Here is a 24019-nt window from a genome sequence, read left to right on the forward strand (position 1 = left end):
AAGACAACACATTCTGTTAGAATGTGGTATGTGTTAGATGCTGGGGGAAGAGGGTGGAGGGTTCAGAGCATGCATCCAAAGGCAGACATTTCTAGGTCAGAATGTGGTTCTCTGTTAGAAGCTTGGGGTGTGAATAGAAGGCTATGTGTGTGCAAGTGAAGTCAGTAAGCTCTGGCTTAGAATCTGGTGCATGTTAGACACTTGGGAGTGAATGGCAGGTTCAGTCCATGTATAAGAGGTCAGTAAGCTCTGCATGGAATGTGATGTGTATTAGGAGCATGGGTAGGTGATTGGAATAGTCAGTCTATGTATGTGAGGTCAGTAAATTAGGGTTAGAATGTGGTGTGTGTTAGACAGGGGGTGTAAATAAAAGGTTCAGTATGTGCATGGGAGTCCAGAATGGTCTGGCTTAGAACGTGGTGTGTGTTAGACATTTGGGTGTGAACAAAAGATTCAGTATGTGCATGGTAGGTCAGTAAGTTTTAGATTTGAATGTGCTATGTTAGACACTGGAGTAGGTGAACTGAACCTTCTGTCGGTGTATGAGAGATCAATGAATTCTGGGTTGGAATATTGTGTGTGTGTGTGTGTGTTAGACTCTTGCCGTGTGAACAGAAGGTTCAATGCGCATATGGGAGGTCTGTAAGTTCTAGCTTAGAATGTGTTGTGTGTTATACACTTGAAGTATGAATAAAAGGTTCAGTGGGTGTATTGGAGGTCAGTAGGCTCTAGGTTAGAAAGTGGTGTGTTAGGCACTTGAGACTTGAACAAAATGTTCAGTGTGTCTATGGGAGGTTAGTATGTTCTAGGGCAGAATGTCGTGTTAGACCTTGGGGAGGTGAATGGACGCTTCAGTCTGTGTATGTGAGGTCTGTAAGTTCTGGGTTAGAATGCGGGTGTGTCAGGCCCTTGGGGTGTGAACAGAAGGCTTAGTGCGCATATGGAAGGTCAGTAAGTTCTCAATTAGAACAGTGTGTGTATTATGCACATGGGGTGTGGATAATAAGTTCAGTAAGAGTATGGGAGGTTAGTAAGTTCTGGGTTACACTGGCTGTGAGTTAGACATGGGGGTTGAATTGAAGGTTCAGTGCGCGTATGGAAGTTCAGTAAGTTCAGGGTCAGAATGTGGTGTGCGTCAAGCTTGGGGTGTGAATAGAAGGTTAAGCACATGGAAGTGAGGTCAGCAAGTTCTGGGTTCGAATCTGGTATGTGTTGGATACTTGAGGATGAATGGAAGGTTTTATTCCATGTATGTGAGGTCAGGAAGCTCAAGGTTGGAATATAAAGTGTGTTAGACGTTTGGGGAGGTTAATGTAATCTTCATTCCATCTCTATGTGAGGTCAGTAAGTAATGAATTAGACAGTGATGTGTGTTAGACACTTGGGCTGTGAGTAAAAGGTTCCTCGTGTGCATCAGAGGTTAGTAAATTCAGGGTTAGAATGTGGTATCTGTTAGAAGATTGTGGTCATCTGGAGAACGGGTGCCTTTGGTGAAGATTGCCTTCTGTTGAATGTTGTACCTATCGGACACACTGTGCGAAAGGTCATCTTTCACCTTCACTTAAAAATGTTTCCTTCTGCCTGGTTATCACAGTAGGAATATAAGAGAGATCAATAATTCTATGCGCGTACAGTAGATGCTGAAAATGTGTAAGTATTGCACACCTGACTTCCATAAAACCTAATAAAAGTAAGATAACTAACCATGCTTTTAAATTTTCCAAAAAGTGTCAATTGTTAACATACCTCTGATGTTCAAGGCGGCCGCTTTGCTGACCTCTTTTTTGCTTTCCTCATCGTCAGACCCATCTTCGATGTTCAGTGTATCACCTGTAGCCAAAGAAGAAATCTGGTGTTGTGTATAAGTTCTACAAACAAAAAAAGACCATTTTCCTCAAAGTGAGCTTTAAGAAAAAAGGTGTTCTTCAAGTGGTGAAAATGAGGTCTAAGAGACTGGAGGAGCACAAACAGTAGAAAGTCAAAGAACTGCATTTCCAAAAGCCAAAAATGCATGGAACAGAGTAAAGTCAATAAAGGGACAGACTCAAGAAAAAATAGCACAGTCAGTCATGCATGTGAGAAAAACATGCTTAAGGATTAATAAATGGGATTGTGGGATGGGAGAGGTGGGGTCTCCAGTTGACCCATAACTCATCCAGTGGTTTTGTCTCTGTATTATGGCAGTTATGATCGGATATAAACTTTAAACAACAAAAAAAATTTAATAAATATATTAAGACAAACACCATACAACAAGGGAGAATCTGAGGTCTCCGAAGAAGAAAAAGACTGTAACGCATGGAACAATACAATTCCGAATTCTCCAAGCTGTGCCCCAGTGATCTCCTATGCAAAGTCCATGAAGTGCCTAAGATGTTCAAATTGTTATCAGATTAGTCTATGGGTGCTTTCCACAAGGAGATGGACTCTCTAATCCATCCTAAACTGTGGTCAAAATCTTCATGAATATAGGAGTTTATAGTGGACTCCATTGCACACCTCACAGGTAAAATAACTAGGCCTAACAAATAGAGTCACGAAGATAAGCCAAAAGAATTCACTTAAAATCAGTCCCTAATTACTTGTGCAAGCCATTGTCACAAATCAATATTTAGCCAAGATGGCTTTCGGACGCTGAGGTTTGCTATGTTAATATAGATGGGGACGAATCCCCGTCTGGATCTATCTAGGACATGTAACACAGTAATAGCTCTATCCTTCTGCAGAGACGCTACAGGAGATTTACACGTAACACGCATAAGTTGAATAACCTGTTCCACACTCCCTGTGATTCACAAGGCACAGGATTAGATACAGTTGCCAATGCTAACTGGGTTGCATGGTCAGGGCTGGACTGCAAGCCAAAATTGAATCTGGCGAAAATGTTCAAACCAGCCCCAGGATGCAGGAGACCGCGACTAGAAGAGGGAATGGGGACTTAATAATTGGGTCATCGCCTCTGAAAGCAGTCCCCTAGCATGCGGCCTACTGGGAAAATGCCCGGGTGACAAAATGGCCAGTCCGGCCCTATGCATGGCTCTTCTCCCTCCCCTGCCTCCATTCAGGGGGACCAGAAACTTTTTAGAAACATACTTTAGTTACATTCTTTAGAAACAGAATATTTAGGCCAATAGCAAACAGACACGGCGCTCTATACATCAGGCACCCACAAGCACATGACTTACAAAGTTTAAGGAAAAAAAGTGCATGACAAAGCTCAACTCTAAAATCAATTCATAGTCAAACATAATTATGCCACACCAAATACTGCCTGCCAGCACTCAGTTTAAGCAAACAGACATGCAAACGTCTCACATTTATTCAGGATAAGAATTGCCTATAGCTCTTCCAATGTGTTTTGGTTCCATAGAACGAGTACATTTAATAATTACAAGATCAGATACGAGCTGCTATGAATCCCGTGCATATGCAAGCCTACCAGGAGCTCGGTGTTAATGTGAGCTCAGTCTTCCTCCGAGTGAGTTTCCGAACTGACTCCTGGTGTAACACAAGCGTACTCAGAACACTCTGCAGTACACATTCCACCTCGCAGTCAAGCATGCTCCATTCACTCAAGTACCTCACACCTAGATACCACGACTTCCTCACAAGGAATGTTGTATACTCAGGCCGCAGTCAGGCACCTGTAGGACGGAATGTTGACAAGGGCCGAGGGAGTGTCCCCTCCCCTCCACCAGGCAGCAATGCTGGTGTTACCGGCCTCCTGATTGGTCAGCACGGGTTGCGTTGATGAGCAGCCTAAAATGAGCAAGTATCGACCATCTCGCAGCAATAAAATTAGCAAAGGTGTTATTGGAACCCTTTCTCTTCCACCTGCTGGAAACACCGACTCGCCCATGCCCGTCCACCTCTCGTGTTGATGCATTGTTGTGATTACATCTCGACAGGTGCTTGAGCGCCTTACAAATGCACCCAACATAACCTTTGTAAAACTTAAAACCCCAAAAACTTGTTCCGCCGGCTCAGATAGTAAACATGTGTAATTATGTAAATTAGAATTCGTTTCAGGGCTAGCCCTAACAAACATTGCATAGTCTCTCGGTAGGTGCTTATTTTGTCAATGTGTGCTTCACACTGCTTTTTTAAGCGCTCTCGGGTTGGACTGCCACCACTATTTGTTTATTTCAACAAGTGTAGTTATTTTTTTCCAAAAAGAAAGCAACGTTCACCCATCCTGTGAGACACCGTAGGCCAGGCCTAGCTTTTAAGCCAATAAAAGATGCACTCTGGGACTTGTAGTGCGTTTTTCTAACACATCAAGTATGGATTCAAAACTCCCACCCAGCATGCAAGTACTGTTGGGTAAACAGAAAGCCAGAATTGCTTAAAGGAGTGAAGTGTCCCATGGGATAGCTTGGCATCGGTTCTAGGAAGAAAAGAAATGTGTACAGGGCTAAAATGAAAAGAGAGCAGCTAGGGGGCCATAAAGAACAGAGGAGATTATAGGCAGGGCCACTGGAATTATGCGATTCTGCGGTCGCAGCGATTTTCGCACAGTTATGAATTTGCCTCATTTTCCACATAGTACATCACCTGCTGCATAATCCATAGATTTTAACCAAAAATCACGAGTAAGGGTTCCAGTGCACCAGAAGGCTTTCCCCAGAGTTTGACTATTCATTGTGCATGTGCTTATTTCTGTATTTGTGTGTTAAATTGATACTAAAGATTAACTATTTCCCCAGAGACTCTTACCAGGTGGCAAAATAATGAAGTAATACTATCACAAAATGTGCAGCATCATGCCGCATATTGCCATTTTCTTGCCGCATAATTTCGTCAAGACTATCGCTTAGTTCCAGTGGCCCCGATTATAGAGCAGATAATCAAGGAGGAGGGGGTGAAAGAGAGTAGGGGTGATATAGTGGGTCAAAAAAACAGGAGCGCCAAATAAGAGGGGTCAACAATATAAATTGTGGAAAGCCCGGAGGAGCGACTGGTGGTGAAAAGAGAAGTGGAGAAGTTGCATTGAAGAGAAGAATGGGGCAAACTGGGAAAAGAGATGGACAGTGTGAGGAACGAAAGTGAAACTGAAAAGAAAGGACAAATAAGGGACAAACCGGGAAAAGAGATGGACACTAGTGAAACTGAAAATAAAGGACAAATAAGGGACAAACCGGGAAAAGAGATGGACAGATGGACAGTAGGAGGCACGAAAGTGAAACTGAAAATAAAGGACAAATAAGGGACAAACCGGGAAAAGAGATGGCCAGATGGACAGTAGGAGGCACGAAAGTGAAACTGAAAATAAAGGACAAATAAGGGACAAACCGGGAAAAGAGATGGCCAGTAGGAGGAACGAAAGTGAAACTGAAAATAAAGGACAAATAAGGGACAAACCGGGAAAAGAGATGGACAGATGGATACTAGGAAGAACTAGAGTGAAATTGAAACTAAAGGTAAGGAGTGGGAGCAGAGATGGAGGGGGAGAAGGTTGCTGTGGTGAAGAAACTGAAAAGCACCTGCTCCGTCGGACTCCCTGCGGGCCGCCCCCCGCGGCTCCTCCTCGGTCTCTGGCGCCCCCTGCAGGCCGCCGCGGGCCCCGCACAGCAGCCGGCGGCAGCGGCCGTAGTCCTGGAAGACCAGCAGCCCCACGATATTGACGCCCAGGCCCAGCGCGCCCACCACCAGCACCAGCCCCGGCGCGTCGATGATCTCCGGCCGCGCCAGGCGCAGCACGGCCTCCACCAGGATGGTGAAGCACAGCGCGGTCAGGAAGACGGCGTTGCTGAGCGCGCCCACCACCTCGGCGCGCGCGTAGCCGAAGGTGGCGGCTGGCCCGCGCCGGGCCCGGCGGGACACGCACGAGGCCGTGATGCCCACGCACAGCGAGATCAGGTCGGACAGCATGTTGAAGGAGTCGGATACCAGCGCGATGGAGTTGCCCAGGTAGCCCACCACCAGCTCCACCACGAAGAAGCCGGCCGTGATCACCAGCATGAAGATCAGGCGGCAGGTGCGGCCCGTGTAGCGCCCCATGGCCCCGGAGCTGAGCGAGGCGCTCCTCTGCCTAGCTCCTGCCCTGCCGTGCACCTACCCCCGCCGCTGTCTGTGCACACACCGCAGCCCCAGCCCCGCGGGCTCTGCGTGCACAGCTGCCAAGACCTGCTGGTGCAACAGGATACCTGTCAGTGCGGCCTGCTCCCCCTCAGGCAGGAGCCTGCTCCGGAGACCGGTCAGTGCAGTGTCCTGCCTGCTCCGCTGACCCGAGAGCGCCCTGCCCAGCGCCTCGCTGCAGTGTGCCCAGCTCCCCAGTGCAGTGTGCCCAGCTCCTCACTGCAGTGTGCCCAGCTCCTCACTGCAGTGTGCCCAGCTCCTCACTGCAGTGTGCCCAGCTCCTCACTGCACTGTGCCCAGCTCCTCACTGCAGTGTGCCCAGCTCCTCGCTGCACTGTGCCCAGCTCCTCACTGCACTGTGCCCAGCTCCTCACTGCACTGTGCCCAGCTCCTCACTGCACTGTGCCCAGCTCCTCACTGCACTGTGCCCAGCTCCTCACTGCAGTGTGCCCAGCTCCTCACTGCAGTGTGCCCAGCTCCTCGCTGCACTGTGCCCAGCTCCTCACTGCACTGTGCCCAGCTCCTCACTGCAGTGTGCCCAGCTCCTCACTGCAGTGTGCCCAGCTCCTCACTGCAGTGTGCCCAGCTCCTCACTGCAGTGTGCCCAGCTCCTCACTGCAGTGTGCCCAGCTCCTCGCTGCAGTGTGCCTAGCTCCTCTGACCACAGAGCGCCCTGCCCAGCGCCTCACTGCACTGTGCCCAGCTCCCCAGTGCAGTATTCTACCTGCTTCTCTGACCCGAGGGTCTGTCCTGCTCCCCGATGCCGTGCCCCGCTGCCACAGACCTTCCAGTTCCCCACCCTGCTCCTCAGACCCTCCAGGGAAGTGCCCTCCTTTTCTGGTCTTTTGAGTGCAGTGCCGTGCTGCTCAAACTTACCACTGCATTGCCCTGCTCCTCAGACCTGCCAGGGACGTGCACGCCTTCCCGGATCTTTGAGTGCAGCGCAGTGCCCTGCTCCTCAGACCTTGCAGTGCCCTCCTCCCGGAGCAGCCGGGGGCTCTCAGGCGCGCTGTGCACTCCTCCACTAAAAGTGCATTCTTCTGCAGCTTTAGTGCACCGCTCTAAAGCCACCCCTGGCACCGAATGCCCCTCTTGTAGTAGCCGACCTTCAGGTGTATGCCCTGCTCATAGAAGTCTTCTTTACAATAGATCTCCTTGTCGCCTGCGGTGCCCTGCAGTGACCTTCTCTCCTGCTTTACCATGGATGCCCCTTTCTCCTACCCCGCTATACAGTGAATGCCCCTCTCTCCTGCCCCGCCTCACCGTTGTTTGCCCCCGTCTCCTATCCTGCTTTACATCGGCGCCCGTGGCCGCCGTTAGTCTCTGCGCCTCCCCCCGCACCTGTTTTGCTTTAAATAATTCCTCCCCTGCTTTAAGGTAAATACCCCGTCTCTGCAATAAAAGCCCTCCCCTGCCCTGGTAAACAACATAAGCCCCCTCCGTCCGCGCGAGTGTGCCCCCGGGTGCCGCTGCCTCCTCGCCCGCTGGATCCGACGCTCTAAGAGCTTCCGCCGCCTCAGCGATGCCCTTTTAACCGGGAGCGATAAGGGGCCCGGGTGCCAGGCCCAGCCTCCCTCGGCCGTGCCCAACCCTGGTCGCCTGGCAACGGGAAGTGAATCTGCCGCGTTCACAGTCTCAGGAGATAGCGTGTGCTTTACGGTGACTCACACGGCTTAAAGTCACGGGGCATCACGTAGGCAGTCGCATGGCCCGGAGAACAATAAAACCCCACAGTTCCAGGTTGAAGGCCTGATCCGCGAGATTTCCATTCGCAAAAAGGGGTTTGCAAATTGCGCACCAACTTTTTGCAAATGGAAATAAATGCTGGTTCTTAAAATTCAGAAAAGTAGGGAATCACAATCCGCCCCATTGCAGCAGTATTCTTGTGATCGGGTGCAAACCACAAGTCACCAAGCTTGGATGCCATCACTGAGTTTGTTGCCTTCTGGTGTCAGCAGGCCACCATGTCCTGACACCATGTTAATAGAGTAAACATTTTGATTTTTAATGCAGTCGTTTTGCTTAAAGTAAATGAGGCTACATTTAAAATTGGATGTTAAAAAAAAAAGGTTTATTTGAGAGCTGGCCATAGTCCATTGTACCACTTCTTACATACCAACAAACTGTGTTTTCCATTCACCAGGGATCCGTTCCCTTTTGGCATTGTCTTACCACCCCAACATGAGAGGATGTAACTTTTCAATATTTTGCAACTGGATTATGATTGCAAAATATTGATGCTTATTATAATGAATCGCTATTTGGAAAGGATGCCCTAAACACGCCATTCCCAAATAGGAATTTGTTATGCCTTTCTTACCCCATCTTTCAATACAGTAACATGTTACCAAATAACAAAAAGCTATTTTGTCATTGCAAACTATGTGATTTGCAAATTGCAGGCTTTGTTGTATATCAGGCCAAGGATTTGGAATTCAAAATAGTGTGGACTTTACCACTCATGGTAATAATTACCAAATGTAATAAAGCTCTGCACCTCTGCAATCCTATCCCGGTCAATTTTGGCACATAAAGTCTGCCACAATTTACTTTGCAAGTGGCTCAGCGGTAACCATCAGCTTTACAACACTTTGTGCAGAAAGCATCAACTTTTGCATGTTCTGTGCCATTTCTGAGTTTGAACAATGAATAGCAGGTATTTCTGGACCCAGTAAATGTCTCATTGTCAGTTTTTACTGGGCTGGAAACCCCCTCAGGCCTTTTTTTCCCTACTTATGATTAGTTCAATAAAATATCGGACGTTGAAGAGTCACACACACAGAGCATCTCAGTGGTGTTCTTGGGAAAGCCAGCTTGGCTCCACTTCAAATCTCAGTGGGTTTGACGAAAGATAGGAGCACTGAAGGGAGCAATGTATGGTTCCACTGTCTTTTTTGCACCCCAAGAACCTTAGCCTTGCAAAATGGGATGGAGACAGGGCACGCATATTGTGCCCTCACAATATGAATGGTGTGCTCCAACCATTTGCCTGGATATGTGATTCCCCACAAATGAGTGAACTCCTGTGTCTGTATCCCTTTGACATATGGGGTGAGCAGGCAGGGCCTTACTAGGGACCAAAACCAAGCATGGCAAAAATGCTCACCAGCCTCTTTCCCTTCCCCTCTCTCTCTTCATCCCTCTCTCTCTCTATCCCTCTCTCTCTCTTGAAGCCCCCTGTGCCTGCTGCAAACAATCTCAGGGAGCTGGGGGCAATGACAGCCACCCGTCGGGCCCTGTACACAGCTGAGTAGTTTGGGGGAGGGTTGAAAATGCAATACCTAAGAACTGGCACAGTTAATTACTCAGAGTTTGCGCCTGCGCAAGAGACAGCGCAAATAATTTTTTTACGTAGACGCATAGTACAGGTCTGTGCCATGTGTATATAACGGGGGTGCGCACCAGTTCCAAACGGACCATAAACCCAGTGTGTATTTGTGGACCTGGGGCCCAGTTACTAATTAGACACCCTGTCCAAGCTTTCACTAGTGTCCAGCAGACCTAGGGGCACACAGCGCAAGCTGGAACTGTGCAATGATTACACCAAAACGTGTTCTCTATCCAGAGCATGCTCTGCGCTGGGCAGAGGGCAGCAGTGAAAGATAGAGCACCAGTTCAATCTACTCTGTTTCACTGGAGACAGACCTAGCCTGCCCTAGGAAGGGGCGAGGATCCCCCTTCGTCTGACCTTGGAGTTTCCCTGGAGTGCCCTTGGGTCGGTCTCTGCCTTTATCCAACATTCACTTTCAGGTGCACTACCTGTCTGCTTTCAAGTGATCATTTAACCACGAAGATCCACCCTTAAACAGTTTCAAAAGCTGCCAGGTTGAGTATGCTTCCTACAATAGTGGGAAAAACAAACAGTGTTTTAAAATACCCCTCACACACCAAAAGGACCCTTGGTGTCATGCTTCATCATAGGGGTCTTCCCGCCCCTGGACGGAGCGTGCTACGACCTACGAATACGCAAGAGCACTGTTGTTGTGAGACGACTATGTGTCGTGTAGGAGTGTGAGTGGAACGGTCAGGAGTGAATGGAAGGGTGAAGTTAAAAAATACCTGGCGTATCGGTTAGATTTTTTTTTTAATACACCTGTGAGCTGGTATTATTAAAAAGTGGGGATGGAGGAGTGCATGTCTTAATGAGCTATGCCTCCACGGTTAGTCAACATGTTTCGAAGCCCCCCTGGCTTCTTCTTCAGGACTTAACAGATCCCTTTCTACACTCACGTATTATGTGATGTGTTCATTAAACTAATCTATATGAAAGAGTGTTTGTGAAAATAAATATACTGTGCATGTGAATTCTTAATGCACATATACGATACCTAAATAAGTATCTGTCATCAACAATTTGTTTTAAAAAATGAAAGCGCCCCATGAGCCTGTAACAGGTGCCTATAGTTGCACCATAGTTGCAACTGCTCCTGGGACGCTGCCTCGCCGTGTCTGGCCTCCCCGTGGCTCCGCTGGTCACAGGAGCAGTTGCAACTACAGGCACCCCTCCCACCCGTTACAGGCTCATGGGGCGCTTTCATTTATTAATACAATTTATTGATAACAAATATTTATTTAGGTATCGTGATTAGTTTAATGAACACATCACATAATAAGTGAGTGTAGAAAGGGATCTGTTAAGTCCTGAATAAGAAGCCAGGGGGGCTTCGAAACATGTTGACTAACCTTGGAGGCATAGCTCATTAAGGCATATACTCCTCCATCCCCACTTTTTAACAATACCAGCTCACAGGTGTATTAAAAAAAATGTCACCCTTCCACTCACACTCCTACACAACACATAGTCGTCTCACAACAACAGTGCTCCCACGTATTCATAGGTCGTAGCATGCCCCGTCCCATAGAGGGGCGGGAAGACCCCTATGATGAAGCATGACACCAAGGGCCCTTTTGGTATGTGAGGGGTATTTAAAACACTGTGTTTTTCCCACCTTTGTAGGAAGCATACTCTGGGAGGACACAGCTTTTGAAAATGTTTAAGGGTGGATCTTCGTGGTTAAATGATTATAGACTAATGGAGGACGTATCCACCTCCACTACTTGTGATAAGTAGTACCTCTTTGCTCCCCCCTTTGTTTTTTCTGCTTTCAAGTGATTACAGTTAGTGCCCACGACTCTGTGTTTCCAGGTGATGTACAGTTAGTGCACCATTACTATGTGATTTCAGGTGATGTACAGTTAGTGCACCATTACTATGTGATTTCAGGTAATGTACAGTTAGTGCACCACCACTGTGTGTTTCCAGGTGATGTACAGTTAGTGCACAGTTACAGTCTGATTTTAGGTGATGTATAGTTAGTGCACCATTACAGTGTGATTTCAGGTGATTTATAATTGGTGCACCACTGCTGTGTGTTTCCAGGTGATGTACAGTTAGTGCACCATTACAGTGTGATTTCAGGTGATGTACAGTTAGTGAACCACCACTGTGTGTTTCCAGGTGATGTACAGTTAGTGCACCATTACAGTGTGATTTCAGGTGATGTTTAGATAGTGCACCACTACTGTGTCTTTCCAAGTGATGTGTAATTAGAGCACCTCTACTGTGCGTTTCCAGGTTCTGTACAGTTAGTGCACCATTACAGTGTGATTTCAGGTGATGTACAGTTAGTGCACCACCACTGTGTGTTTCCAGGTGATGTACAGTTAGTGCACCATTACAGTGTGATTTCAGGTGATGTTTAGATAGTGCACCACTACTGTGTCTTTCCAAGTGATGTGTAATTAGAGCACCTCTACTGTGCGTTTCCAGGTTCTGTACAGTTTGTGCACCATTAGTGTGCTCCAAGGTGATGTAGTTTGTGCACCATTAGTGTGTTTCCAGGTGATGTACAGTTCTGCACCATTACAGTGTGCTTCCAGGTGATGTACTGTTGGTGCACCATTACTCTGTGTTTTCGAGTGATGTACAGTTAGTGCACCACTACAGTTTGCTTTCAGGTTATTACAGTTATCATGCTACACTATGTGCTTTTTTTCTAGGTGTTGCGCAGTTTGTGCAGCATTTGAGAACCTCCTTGACTATGTGCTGGCATCAGTACTGTCACAGGTGCACAGGCAAAGATGTTTCCTTGTTTGCATAGTGCTATGTTCAATTGGTTAAACCACCTGCGCATTTTGCAAGCGTGAAACATACGCCTGTACAATGCGTGGCACAGAAGGTCTCCCGCCCCAGCATTTGCTGACATTTTATATGGAAGTGCCCTGGGAGCATAAAAGTGGGGGCAAATGCCTGCTGCTTTCATAGAACACTTCTGTAATCCGCCCGAGGTGTAATTATGCGATACTTTCCCGTTGGGTCTGTGAGTATCTGATGTCTTGTATGGTGTGTGTGTATATGTGTGCGAGTCCGTGAGTGTATTTGTGTGTGTGAATTGTTAAGTTCTATGTGAGGCTTCAGAAGGGGAAAAAGGGAATTGACTCTCTTAGGAATACCCTCGTGCACAGATATGAAACCCTGCCAACTTCCTCTCCACCTATGACGCTAGCAGTAGTTACTTCCTAAGAGCCAACCTGGAATTTCACAATAAGATATTGCACAGTCTCACCCAACCGTGAGTTTCAAATCCCTATTTAGATCTAACATTCTATCAAAGGTTGCAATACATGTAGATTCTTCTTGGCCAGATGGCTTCAGTGAATGTATTGCTTACCCTTAAGGCCACGTTAGTGGGCAGCCACATTTCTACAAAGCTAGGCATCATTCTGACCCTGGACCCATCATAGGACGCCCTAGTTATGTAGGAGGAATATAGGAAAGGCTCAGCAACATGGTCATTTATGCACTAGCACCGCCTCATGTTTAAGTGGCTATACAGCGCTGTGATGCATCAGTGAGGCAAGACACGTACCTCTACAAAATAGACTGAGTACATAAATAGGGAGACAGAGTTGGCAGATTATTCTCCGGGTGTGAGAAGTCATGGGCAGGGAAGGATGTAGCAGGGGTAACCATCAATTTTAAAGTTGTCACTATTTTTTAAAAATATATTTTTGTAGTGGACATTAACATCCAGTTGGCAGCCAAAATCTGTAGTTTTCCAAAAAGTGTAAACAATAATACTATGACTTTTCTGTAGGGGTGGGATCTAAAAGGATTTGAGGTAACTATCTTCCAAATTTACTCAAAAATAGATCACTGTTCTAAAAAAGAAAAAGCGGGTGGAAATTCGGATTCCCTGGTGAATATTAATGAGCTAGGTGGCAGATTGCGACACACTACAATTGGCTACAATCAGACGAATGGTGAACTGCTGGAGTCAGCAGATCACCTTGTCTATGATTGCTTTTAAATAAAGCATTTTTTTTATGCAGCCCTTTTTCCTAAAAGGAAAATGAGATGCATTTTAAAAATGAAAAAGTTTAAAATCTTTATTTAAAATGAGTCAGTGGTCCACAAAACCACTTTCAAAAAAGGGAAAAAACAACATTCATAAAAGGAAAGGGTCGGATTTCAGTCACAAAACAGTAATACCTTAAAGAATCAGTATTTGGAAGGAATACCCTTAAAACACCCTTTCCAAAAAGCGATTCTCTAATGTTGCCTAAACCCATTTATTGATTCAGAAAACTTCTTCCAAAACGTTAAATGGGTTTAATACATAAGTGTTTTAGCGGCCTCAAACCCTCAGATTTACAAAATCTGAGGGTTTGCAAACGTTTGTACGTGAGGTCCTGAAAGCTTACGGGCAAGGCACCCCTCAACCTCAAGGAACTCTGGCCTTAGCCCCCCAACCCCCTCGAGCCAGTAAAATTGGAGTGACCGGTCTGCGCTTTGAACGTGAACAGTGGCACTGCTCTATGCACCTATAAGCTTAGTCTAACTCTTCTGTCGCCAGTCCCAGATTCTGTCATATGTGTCACTTGTAATTTTCCCACCCTGCTTCTTCTCATTTCCAACCTATGACTGAGAATCTAAGGACAAACACGGAAGTGAAACGTTCAGCTGGACGGCAGGCACATGTTACTGTACTCATCCCCAGCAATCTTGTCTGATGAGCAAAAACCTGGACATTTTGGAACAGTTGTTGAAGGGTGTGCAGTCCACACTGTAGAGGCCTCTGAGCAGTGTGCCTGTCAGGGAGTGGAGTGGTTGGCACACGGGTGCAGCTGGTGCCGCAGTGGCACTGGGCACAGAGCACTGTGTGGCCCAGTGAACCCTGACAATACTGTATTTTACTACCCCAAAAGCAGAGAAGGGGGGCATTTCCTTGCTTGCACCAGGGCCCATGGCTTATTTGCTACATTACTGGTGGCGCAATGCCAACTTCAGGGCCACAGTTGGGACAGTGAGGGGGTGACTCCCAGCATTAGTTCTTATCTGCCCTCATATGTCAAGACAGGAATCCTCAAAAAGGGAAGGTGGCAGGGGTGGCCAGCATGGCATCTGGAGATGTGGGGATGGAAGGAAAGTATGTTATTCAAATGGGTTTGTGCGTGCAAACACAGCATCAAGGCAAATGCATGGTGAGGAGAGAATGGGAGCAGTTTTAGTTGCACACGCTGAAGCCTCTATGGAAGCACAGCATCCAGTCCTCCCCATGAGGCTCTTGGTGCAGGTGTACAGGGGTTAGAAGGGAACCAAGGAGTTTGGAGGGGAAGAAGTTCCCTCATCCAAGATGGCGTAAAAAGGGCAGCGAGAATCGGCAATGGACAGCTGTAGAGTCAGCAGGGCACTTAGTCCCGCTATTGGCAACCCTCCCACGTAATATGAACATAGCATGCACTGTAATGAATTATCACACAAAAACAGGTTTGTTGGCAAACAGTTTGCAGCTTTATTTCATACAAGGAGTGTATGTGATTGTGGTGGTTAACTTACGGGCGATCCAAGGGCAGGCAGCTGTGACTGACCTAAGCAGCCCTGCCCGCCTGATGAGCCAAACTGCACTGTGGCCAACCCAATCGATGCTACCATTTATGTGGCCCCCTTAAATACCGTGGACTGCCAGTCCATGACTTCACTCACGCTTTTTCGGGGCAGACCGATGCAAGGCAGGCCCCTGGTTGCTCAGGCTTACAACCGCCTGAAGGACCAATGAGGCGCTAACGTTTATCCCGCGTCCTGCCGTAAAGACTCCTGGGGTTTGGCATAGGGCACCCTTATTGTGCTCCTGACGAGGGTACCCCTATGTACCAGTCAGCCTCCGGATCGCCCTGGATGTGGCCGCCGTCCTATCCAGCCCCCCACCCTGGCAGGCGCTATAACCTCCTGCAACCTACAGATACCAGTCCTTCTAGCTGGACCAATACCCTATCAACCTCTGGCAGGTGTGCCCGTCCCTATCAGGTTACCATGTTGTGTTTGTGCTAAAGAGGCCATGCCTAATTTGCCAAATCCTTCTTATATATTTGATTTTGAATTGAGTTGAACCAAGCCAATGCTTTTGGATAGTGAGAACCAAGAGTAACATATGAACAAAATTTCCCTGCACCTTCTTAACTAAGAATGCAAGATGTGTTCTGGTGAAGTTAGCTTATCGGCCCTCAACCCAATTTCTCAACACTATTGAAGCCTAAGCACACTTATTGGAATGACAAACTAACGCAACCCGCCTGGCTGAAGGGCTGATGGATATATTAGCTTAATTGCAGGAACCCTTTACCCACACTCACTTTACAGTATTCTGCTTCATGTCATCATTGCCTGCAAACCAGTCACCGTCTGACTGCGATCTTTAGATGCTGAGTCACCCTGCTGATGTCCTCCCCCTAACGTGAGTAGCCCAGTGCTAAACTTCTACTAATGTACACCAGAATGCAGACAAGTGGATGACAAAGCTTCCGGATGGGAAAAGGACAGTATGTACAGAATCCAATCCCAGTCTAACTGCGGACTATAGTTGGCTGTTGTGTTGCCGTACTGATGTACCCACCCTGGCATGGATTTCCCGGCACCCGAAATCCGATACAGGTATTGCCGGGATGCAGACGAGGAAATGTGCATTGCTTTACTACACTTTGTCAACCAGAGTCCTCCAAGCAACTGTTTCCCCACACCTTGGGAACCCATATCCCTTTTCAGGGCAACCACACCTACACCACCTGCTGGATCAGCCATAGGGCAGGCAGTCTCTAATTTTAAGTGAAGTGTCGTATGGTACACACTGGTTTTGCAGAGAGCACATTCCTGTTAACTTGCTACTAAGTTTGCACCTCACCACATTTGTTGCTACAACTCTATTAAACCAATGTTGTCATAATCCAGTACCAAGTCAGTCCCTTGCTTAGTTTATCCGTATCTTGTAATATCTATACACTTTCTATTCCTTCTCAGACTGTACCATGCAAGGAGTTTGCAGCACCAGTCCCAGAGGTAAAATGACTTGAAATTTAATGCTGCATTTGTCTGGGCATGTCCTCTCATCCTACCCCTACAGCTGGTATACCCAACTAGATCTGCTAGCTGGGATACCCAAATTGGTTCCCCTCAGTGGTAATTTGTAGTAAATCCATAAGTTGTCAAGGGCAGTGCTGCATGAAAACTCATGTGCCCATACATCACTCTTATGATACCTGTGCTGGCTGGGCTAACCCATCTGCTTCTATCCGGGAGTAATTTTGGTAATTCGAGGCACTGACAACTGCAGGGGCTTAATGCAGGGCTGTGTATAGGCGGCCCTGGATGAACTTAATCCATCGGCTTAGTGTGGAATGGGTTGACATCGTAGCCTGGCAGTGGCGCAATACCTCTGCCCCAGTAACTCCTTACAAAATGTGCGAGTGCAGGTGCAAGTGAGAGTTCTATCCAGCCCGTCCTACTTTCTTCTCTTCTAGTTATCGGTGTATAGTGGTTGTAGGAGCATAACCCAATTGTGTATTTGTGAAGCACACGTGCTCCTGTAGGCATGTTGGCACTGAATAAGAGATGTTTGTCACCCCACTCACTGATATTCATTATAATAACCTCAGATGGATGAGAGGGTGATAGAACCCAACGGGGTTTGATCCTATGACCATGAGGTCAAACCTACCACCAGTCCCAGCAGATACATCGGTCCAGGTTTTGTTTGCCATTGCCATGATCCTTCCTATGCCCTTTGAACTCACCATTTAACCTGCAAGTGGCCATTTGGCAGACACCCCAGCAGTCCTATTTAACCCTCATATCCTTACAGCATAGCAACCCTCACTGCTGCAGATGCCTAGATGCACACGCTCTCCCTACTTAATTCAGTAATTATTTAAATTATTTTAAAACAGAGTGTATGATTAAGACGATGGACAGGCAATTGAACATTTCACATGTACTGTAATGTGACACATTTTGGACTTGTCCGTCAAAATTAGGTTGGTTGCCTTAGATCAATTTGTGCGATCAGTGCAAGCGCATCAAACAGAACCAAGTATGGACGATAAGTGACCTCAATTGAACTACAACAGAAGCTTAGTGTGGGCGGGTAGTCCAAGCATTGCCTGGTGTGGTGGAATAACCCCCCTCATGCAGAAAATTGCTGTACCGCTCTGTTCACACTCCCCATGCTGTATAAATATTAACAATGTGAGTGGCATAATGACATCAATGTCAGGATCTAAGATTCCCAGTTTATGTTCTAATGCAGCCCCCTTAATGAGGGTCCTGCACGGACCCCTCTACCTCCCTTAGAGTAACCTAGATACTTCACACTTAACACACTTGCATGTCACTCAAAAAAGTCACCAAGCCACAACTTGAGGCACTGCAGCTAGTAGAGGATACAATCCGTTGCCCTCAGCTCTATGGGGCCGTCTGCTAACAATTGGATGGCCAGGACCTTTTGTAGCTTTTTGCTGTTACTCCTGCCATGAGGAAGACATCTAGGAATGACTTGGACCTGCAGCTAAGAGAAATACCAAAACTGTTGGCTTTGCCCGGCCATGTTCCTATTGTGGGGACAGATTTCAGCACAATGCCGCCAGGTGTGCACACATTGCCTGCTGGGAGTTTAGAGGCCATACATGCCATTTGTCTTGTGTTTGAATTATTAAACTATAATGTTTTCCCTCTTTCATAACAACCAACAACCCGAAGGGTTCCATGTGTTAACTGACTCGCCAGGGAGGAATGCATATTTATGAAGGACACTTTTTATTTAAGAAGAGACTTTATAACTGGACGTTTGTTGAGGGAGTCTTAAACAACAGCCAAGTTAACCCTCATAAACCTAGTTTTCTGGCGCCAGGTCTGAAAACTGCTCCTGTTACAGCATAAACATTGTCTGCTTCTGAAGGGGACTGGAGCGGCGTTCTCCTAGGGACTGATTGATTGTCCCTTTAACTGTAACTGTGGGCGCGAAGCCCCAAGCGGCGCCGGCAACAGAATTTGGAGGGCCACTCAATAAGGCGGCCCTCTAGTGGCATCGGGCACCCTACACCCTCCCTCCTCCTGAGGGGGCAGGGAGTCTGGTGGAGTCCCCTTCCGGGGCGGTGGCGCGTCGTGTCCAGTGTGTGAGGCGAGGTGAGGGGTATATAGGTCCCCCGCACCTCGCTGACGACCTCTTTGTCGCACCGGACACGCCACGGCCGCTGCCTCGTGGGACACGCCGTCTCTCACCCTACCGCTTACCCGGCGTGGATGGTGGTAGGAAGTATGGTGAGAATGTTGTAATCTTGTACTTTTTTGTTGCAGGGCGATCTGGAAGCAAATGGGTACAGAAGGGTACCTCTGCACGGCACATAGGGATGCCAGAGCCCAGGAGCCTCATGGGAGGTTCCTGGAAACCGTGTCGGCGCCCTGTAGTCCTTCGGGCGGTTGTGGGTCTGAAAAACTGGGGCTTGCCTTGCTACGCTCCGCCCTGAAAGGGGTGTGAGTAATAAGGGACCAGCTGTCACGTGATCCGGGAGGAGGATCACCAAAAGGGGCAGCACAGATGGGGTTCGCCCCAGTGCTGCTTGGTTCATCAGGCGAGCAGGTGGCGAGAATGCTGCCTGCCCTTGGATCGCCCGTAAGATAACCCACCATCTTATGTAACGTTGTATGTAATAAACCTGCAGCAGTTTTTCCTAATACAGATCTGTGTGGTGTGTACTTATTTGCATGCATGCTATGTGCTTGGGGGTGGGGAGTGTTGCCATGATGGTACTATGCTTTCTCGTGTCCCAGCCGCATGTCAAGGTATGAAATTAGTTGTATAAAAGACAACACCAAGCGAATAGTTCAAGACAAAATAAAAGAACATACTGACAAGCCTTCTCCCCGTTCAGCTAAAGTGAGCAACAGTGCCACCAAGTGGCCATGGCACCATCGCAGTATAACTCAATCAATCAATCAATCATAGCATTTGTATAGCGCGCTACTCACCCGGAGGGGTCTCAAGGCGCGCGGGGGGGGTCTGCTACTGCTCGAAGAGCCAGGTCTTGAGTTGCTTCCTGAAGGAAAGGTGGTCCTGGGTCAGTCGGAGGTGGATGGGGAGGGAGTTCCATGTCTTGGCTGCCAGGTAGGAGAAGGATCTTCCTCCGGTGGTGGCTCTGCGGATGCGTGGAACGGCGGCGAGGGCGAGGCTGGTGGATCGTAGCTGGCGGGTGGGAGTGTAGAAGGTCAGGCGGTTGTTGAGGTACCTGGGGCCCTGGTCGTGGAGAGCCTTGTGTGCGTGGGTGAGGAGTCTGAACGTGGGCACAGTGATGGTTTTGAGTGTTAATCCCAGTGGAGATCGTGGACCACAGGTGAATGTAAATGTAAATGTACAGGAATTTATATAGCGCAAATCACCGAGCGGTTTCTAAGCGCTTGCTTAGGGAACCCGTCCTGGTATTCCCCTGTGAGATAACCCCGGCAGGGTATCCACAAGGTGAAAGCCAGGCATCCCGCCGCGAGGGGCCGTTGTGGAGATTAAGCAAGCTATTGCCCAGAGTCGCAGAGTGTGAACCCGTGAATCGAGTAGGCACCGGAGCGAGAATTGTCGAGTCCATGGACATTTTAGGACTCAAGACCCCGCCGAGCCGGGAATTGAACCCTGGTCCCGGGCTGACCTCTGCTTCCAGGTCTGCCTCCTCTAACCAGTGAGCCACACTTCTCCACTCTAACCAGTGAGCCACACTTCTCCACGAAGCACCACGTGTAGCCGAATGAGGATTTTCAAAGGGCCAAAGCAGCGAGGGTGGATGTGAGGCCGCCATGGGGGTACTCGTGTGTTGTAAGGAAACTCATGGGACATTCAGTGGAGAACTCGCTAAGTGAGGATCAAGCAAATTTGGAGGATGCAGTGTCCAATGTAGAAAGTATAAATAGAATGCAAAAGGAGGAATGGGACAACCACAGAAGTGAAAGCAAATGTGTGGTAATGGAGAGAAAAAACAGTTGTAGGCAGGAGGTACACTGAGGACAGGACCAGTGGCAGCCCTGATTAAGTATGAGACAGAAAGGGAGGAGAGCATCCTTCTGGTTTTGACAGGAGATAGTAAAACTGAGAGGATATGGAGGTGGATATTTGGGATTGCACCCTGAGAAAGGTACAAGTAAACATGAGAGGGGAGGATAGCACCCAAACTTTTAAAGAACGCCCTGGCAGTTACAGGAGATCACAGCAAGCAGTAGATTCCAGGTAGCCGGTGGAAAGTGAGTATGCAGGAAGAAAATGTTGCGCGGGGTACAGCAAAAGGATGAGGGAGACATTTCAAAAAGTGAGGAGTACAGTGACGGTAGGTTGGGCAAGGACATTTAAAGGTTCTTGAGAATGTGGAGGGAAATATGGGATAAATACGTGAAGCAGAGGAGAATGGGTGGATGGCAGAAGAGAAATGAGAAGGAAACAAGGCCGTGGCAGTTAAGGTTTAACTATTTCGCTTCTCACACGGTCTCCAGAACTACATGAAGCTTAATTTTTCTCTTTATCGCCCCCCCTATCTTTGCACCATATGTATCCGCCTGTTTAGTACTGATTTTAACTTCTTCTGACACTGTTCAAAATGTGTTCCCTCAAACAGGGGCGGCCTTAGGCATGTGAAGCTGTGCACCTGCACAGGGCTGCCAAACCCCAGGGGCCACCACGCCAATATATATCCTTAATATAATAATCCTTTGAGGATGGATACATATTTGCGTGGTGGCCCCTGGCAGGGATTTGGCGGCCTCATCCTCTGTTCCACTTCCAAACACCCTGACCCCGGTTCCCCCCTCTACTCTGGCCTCCGCGCCTGCGTTCCTCCTGGTTCCCTCCCAGACCCCCTCTTCCGGGGCCCCCAACCTACGCTCCCTGCATAGGGCCGCCATGAGCCTAGAGCCGCCCCTGCCTCATACACTCTTCTCAATGTTCAATACACCTAGCCAAATTTAAAGCTGGTTCCAGATCTGGATCGGCTATTAATAATCGTTCTTGAATTTTCTTATTAGTCATCCTTTCTATCAACTGCAGGGGCGGTCCATCCATAGGGGCTATGGGGCTACGCCGCCTGTAGTTTTCTGTAGCAAATTGTTTTGCTTTGAGCCTTTAAAGAAAAAAAAAGAAACACACATACACACTCTGTTGCCAGTCAAGACGATTGCTTAATCTTAAAGACACATTGATGCACTGCATGCGAGATGAATACTTACGGCCAATCACAGCCTACTCCCTGGGGGTGCAACTGATTGCAGAGCGGACGATTTCTCAGCCCCGGGTCCCATGATGTCATCAGCTCAGAAAAGCAATAGCCTCCTCGGCTAAGCTCCACCCCTTTATGACATTTTGTTAAAATTGGCTCCGGGCTCTTAACTCACAAGCCCTACAGGACAGTGGACTTCCCGTCAATCAAGGACTGGAGCTAGCCTCCCTTCCCCATCGCGTCACAGAGTGGTGTGGGATTAACAACCCCATACATCCTCTGTGACGAGAGGGAGAAGGGTGGGATTAGACTCCACTGCGCAAAATCCAGGTCGCACATTCCCACGCTTCACTGAGCGTGGCGAGTAACAAAAGTGATTCTGAACAGAAACTGGAGAAGAGTGCAAGCTATCATGGAGTTTGGATTAACTAAGTTATTTTAAGCTCATCACACACCTCTTCGGTGCCTGTTTCAGTAAACTGAGCTGTTTTATCCCAGACATCCAGAGAAGGGAAGTTATAAATCCCACTAAGGGCCTTTGGTATTTCAGACTGCAAGGCCTCGTAAGCAGTAGTGTTGGTGTTACTGTCTTTGTGTGCATGTGTAAGTATGTTTGTATGCTTGACCAGGTGTAAAAGTGTGGGTGTGTGTAATAATTAGAAAGCCTGCCTGTGATGTATTCTCGAGGGGTTGGCAAGGCCTGAGGCTGGGTGCCTGTGCTGGAGCATCCCTAGTTTAGTCTGTTTATGTAAATCGCGGCAGTGGTCTCCTGAGGTAGATTCCATATCTACCGCTTCATCAATACAAGGCGTGTTAGGAATGGGAGGCTTGGCTCGCGCTCCCTCTGACCTGCATGGACTACGATTTATGACAGCAAGGTCAGGGGGAAGGCCAGTCGGTGAAGTGGGGCCTGACGACCAGATGAAGGCAGGAGCAACACAGCATTCACCTGGAATGTCGGGTAAGTGCATGCACCTGTTTTATTTCATAAAACTTCAGATGGATTCAACACTGCATGCGTATTTTGGTGCACCTTACGGTTAACTTGGGCTTGTAGGTGGGATGAATGTGGTGCCCGATGGCTGTTATCGATTATATAGCCTGCAAAGCATGTAAAGAAAAGAGGATAGACGACACATTGCAGAAGAGTGGGTTGTGTGAATGAAGTTTAAAACAATATTACTGACATTTTAGATATGTTTACTTTAAACTTCTGAGGTGTCATTAAGTCAGGGTATGTGTTACATTCAAAAGTTGCTGTTTTAGTGCTATAGGAACATTTGAAACGGAGTGAACAAATAGCCCAAAATACTAACAAGCATTGAAAATGCAATAGGTCTCGCAATAGAAGAGTTTGACATTTTTCGTTTTGCATATAGATGAGTGGCGTTGCGTGGATGAGTGGCGTTGCGTGGATGAGTGGCGTTGCGTGGGTGAGTGGCGTTGCGTGGGTGAGTGGCGTTGCGTGGGCGAGTGGCGTTGCGTGGGTGAGCGGCGTTGCGTGGCTGAGCGGCGTTGCGTGCCTGAGCGGCGTTGCGTGGCTGAGTGGCGTTGCGTGGCTGAGTGGCGTTGCGTGGGTGAGTGGCGTTGCGTGGGTGAGTGGCGTTGCGTGGGTGAGTGGCGTTGCGTGGGTGAGTGGCGTTGCGTGGGTGAGTGGCGTTGCGTGGGTGAGTGGCGTTGCGTGTGTGTGTGGCGTTGCGTGTGTGTGTGGCGTTGCGTGTGTGTGTGGCGTTGCGTGTGTGTGTGGCGTTGCGTGTGTGTGTGGCGTTGCGTGTGTGTGTGGCGTTGCGTGTGTGTGTGGCGTTGCGTGGGTGAGTGGCGTTGCGTGGGTGAGTGGCGTTGCGTGGGTGAGTGGCGTTGCGTGGGTGAGTGGCGTTGCGTGGGTGAGTGGCGTTGCGTGGGTGAGTGGCGTTGCGTGTGTGAGTGGCGTTGCGTGTGTGAGTGGCGTTGCGTGTGTGAGTGGCGTTGCGTGTGTGAGTGGCGTTGCATGTGTGAGTGGCGTTGCATGTGTGAGTGGCGTTGCATGTGTGTGTGGCGTTGCGTGTGTGTGTGGCGTTGCGTGTGTGTGTGGCGTTGCGTGTGTGTGTGGCGTTGCGTGTGTGAGTGGCGTTGCGTGGGTGAGTGGCATTGCGTGGGTGAGTGGCGTTGCGTGGGTGAGTGGCGTTGCGTGGGTGAGTGGCGTTGCGTGGGTGAGTGGCGTTGCGTGGGTGAGTGGCGTTGCGTGGGTGAGTGGCGTTGCGTGGTTGAGTGGCGTTGCGTGTGTGAGTGGCGTTGCATGTGTGAGTGGCGTTGCATGTGTGAGTGGCGTTGCATGTGTGAGTGGCGTTGCATGTGTGAGTGGCGTTGCGTGTGTGTGTGGCGTTGCGTGTGTGTGTGGCGTTGCGTGTGTGTGTGGCGTTGCGTGTGTGTGTGGCGTTGCGTGTGT

At 48.4% G+C, this 24019-nt stretch overlaps 1 protein-coding gene across 3 annotated transcripts in view; it reads right to left on the minus strand.

Moving 5' to 3' along the window:
* The window catches only part of SLC30A10 (solute carrier family 30 member 10), a 150611-nt gene that overhangs the window by 15623 nt on the left and 110969 nt on the right, over positions 1-24019 (minus strand). Inside the window, exons 1-2 of one of the 3 annotated variants that reach the window (XR_013596264.1) lie at positions 5484-7583; positions 1747-1830 (exon numbers count right to left, since the gene is read on the minus strand). Coding sequence is in view for 2 of the 3 variants with exons in the window: in XM_078649794.1 (XP_078505920.1) it covers positions 1747-1830; positions 5484-6000 (601 nt within the window). In the remaining variant the exon portion in view is untranslated. Of the gene's footprint in view, positions 1-1746; positions 1831-5483; positions 7585-24019 lie in introns of those variants that run through there. The other 2 variants (XM_078649794.1, XM_078649795.1) reach the window with 2 other exon arrangements.

The sequence above is a fragment of the Lissotriton helveticus genome, chromosome 6 (genome assembly GCF_964261635.1).
Source record: "Lissotriton helveticus chromosome 6, aLisHel1.1, whole genome shotgun sequence".
NCBI classification, from domain to species: Eukaryota; Metazoa; Chordata; class Amphibia; order Caudata; family Salamandridae; genus Lissotriton; species Lissotriton helveticus.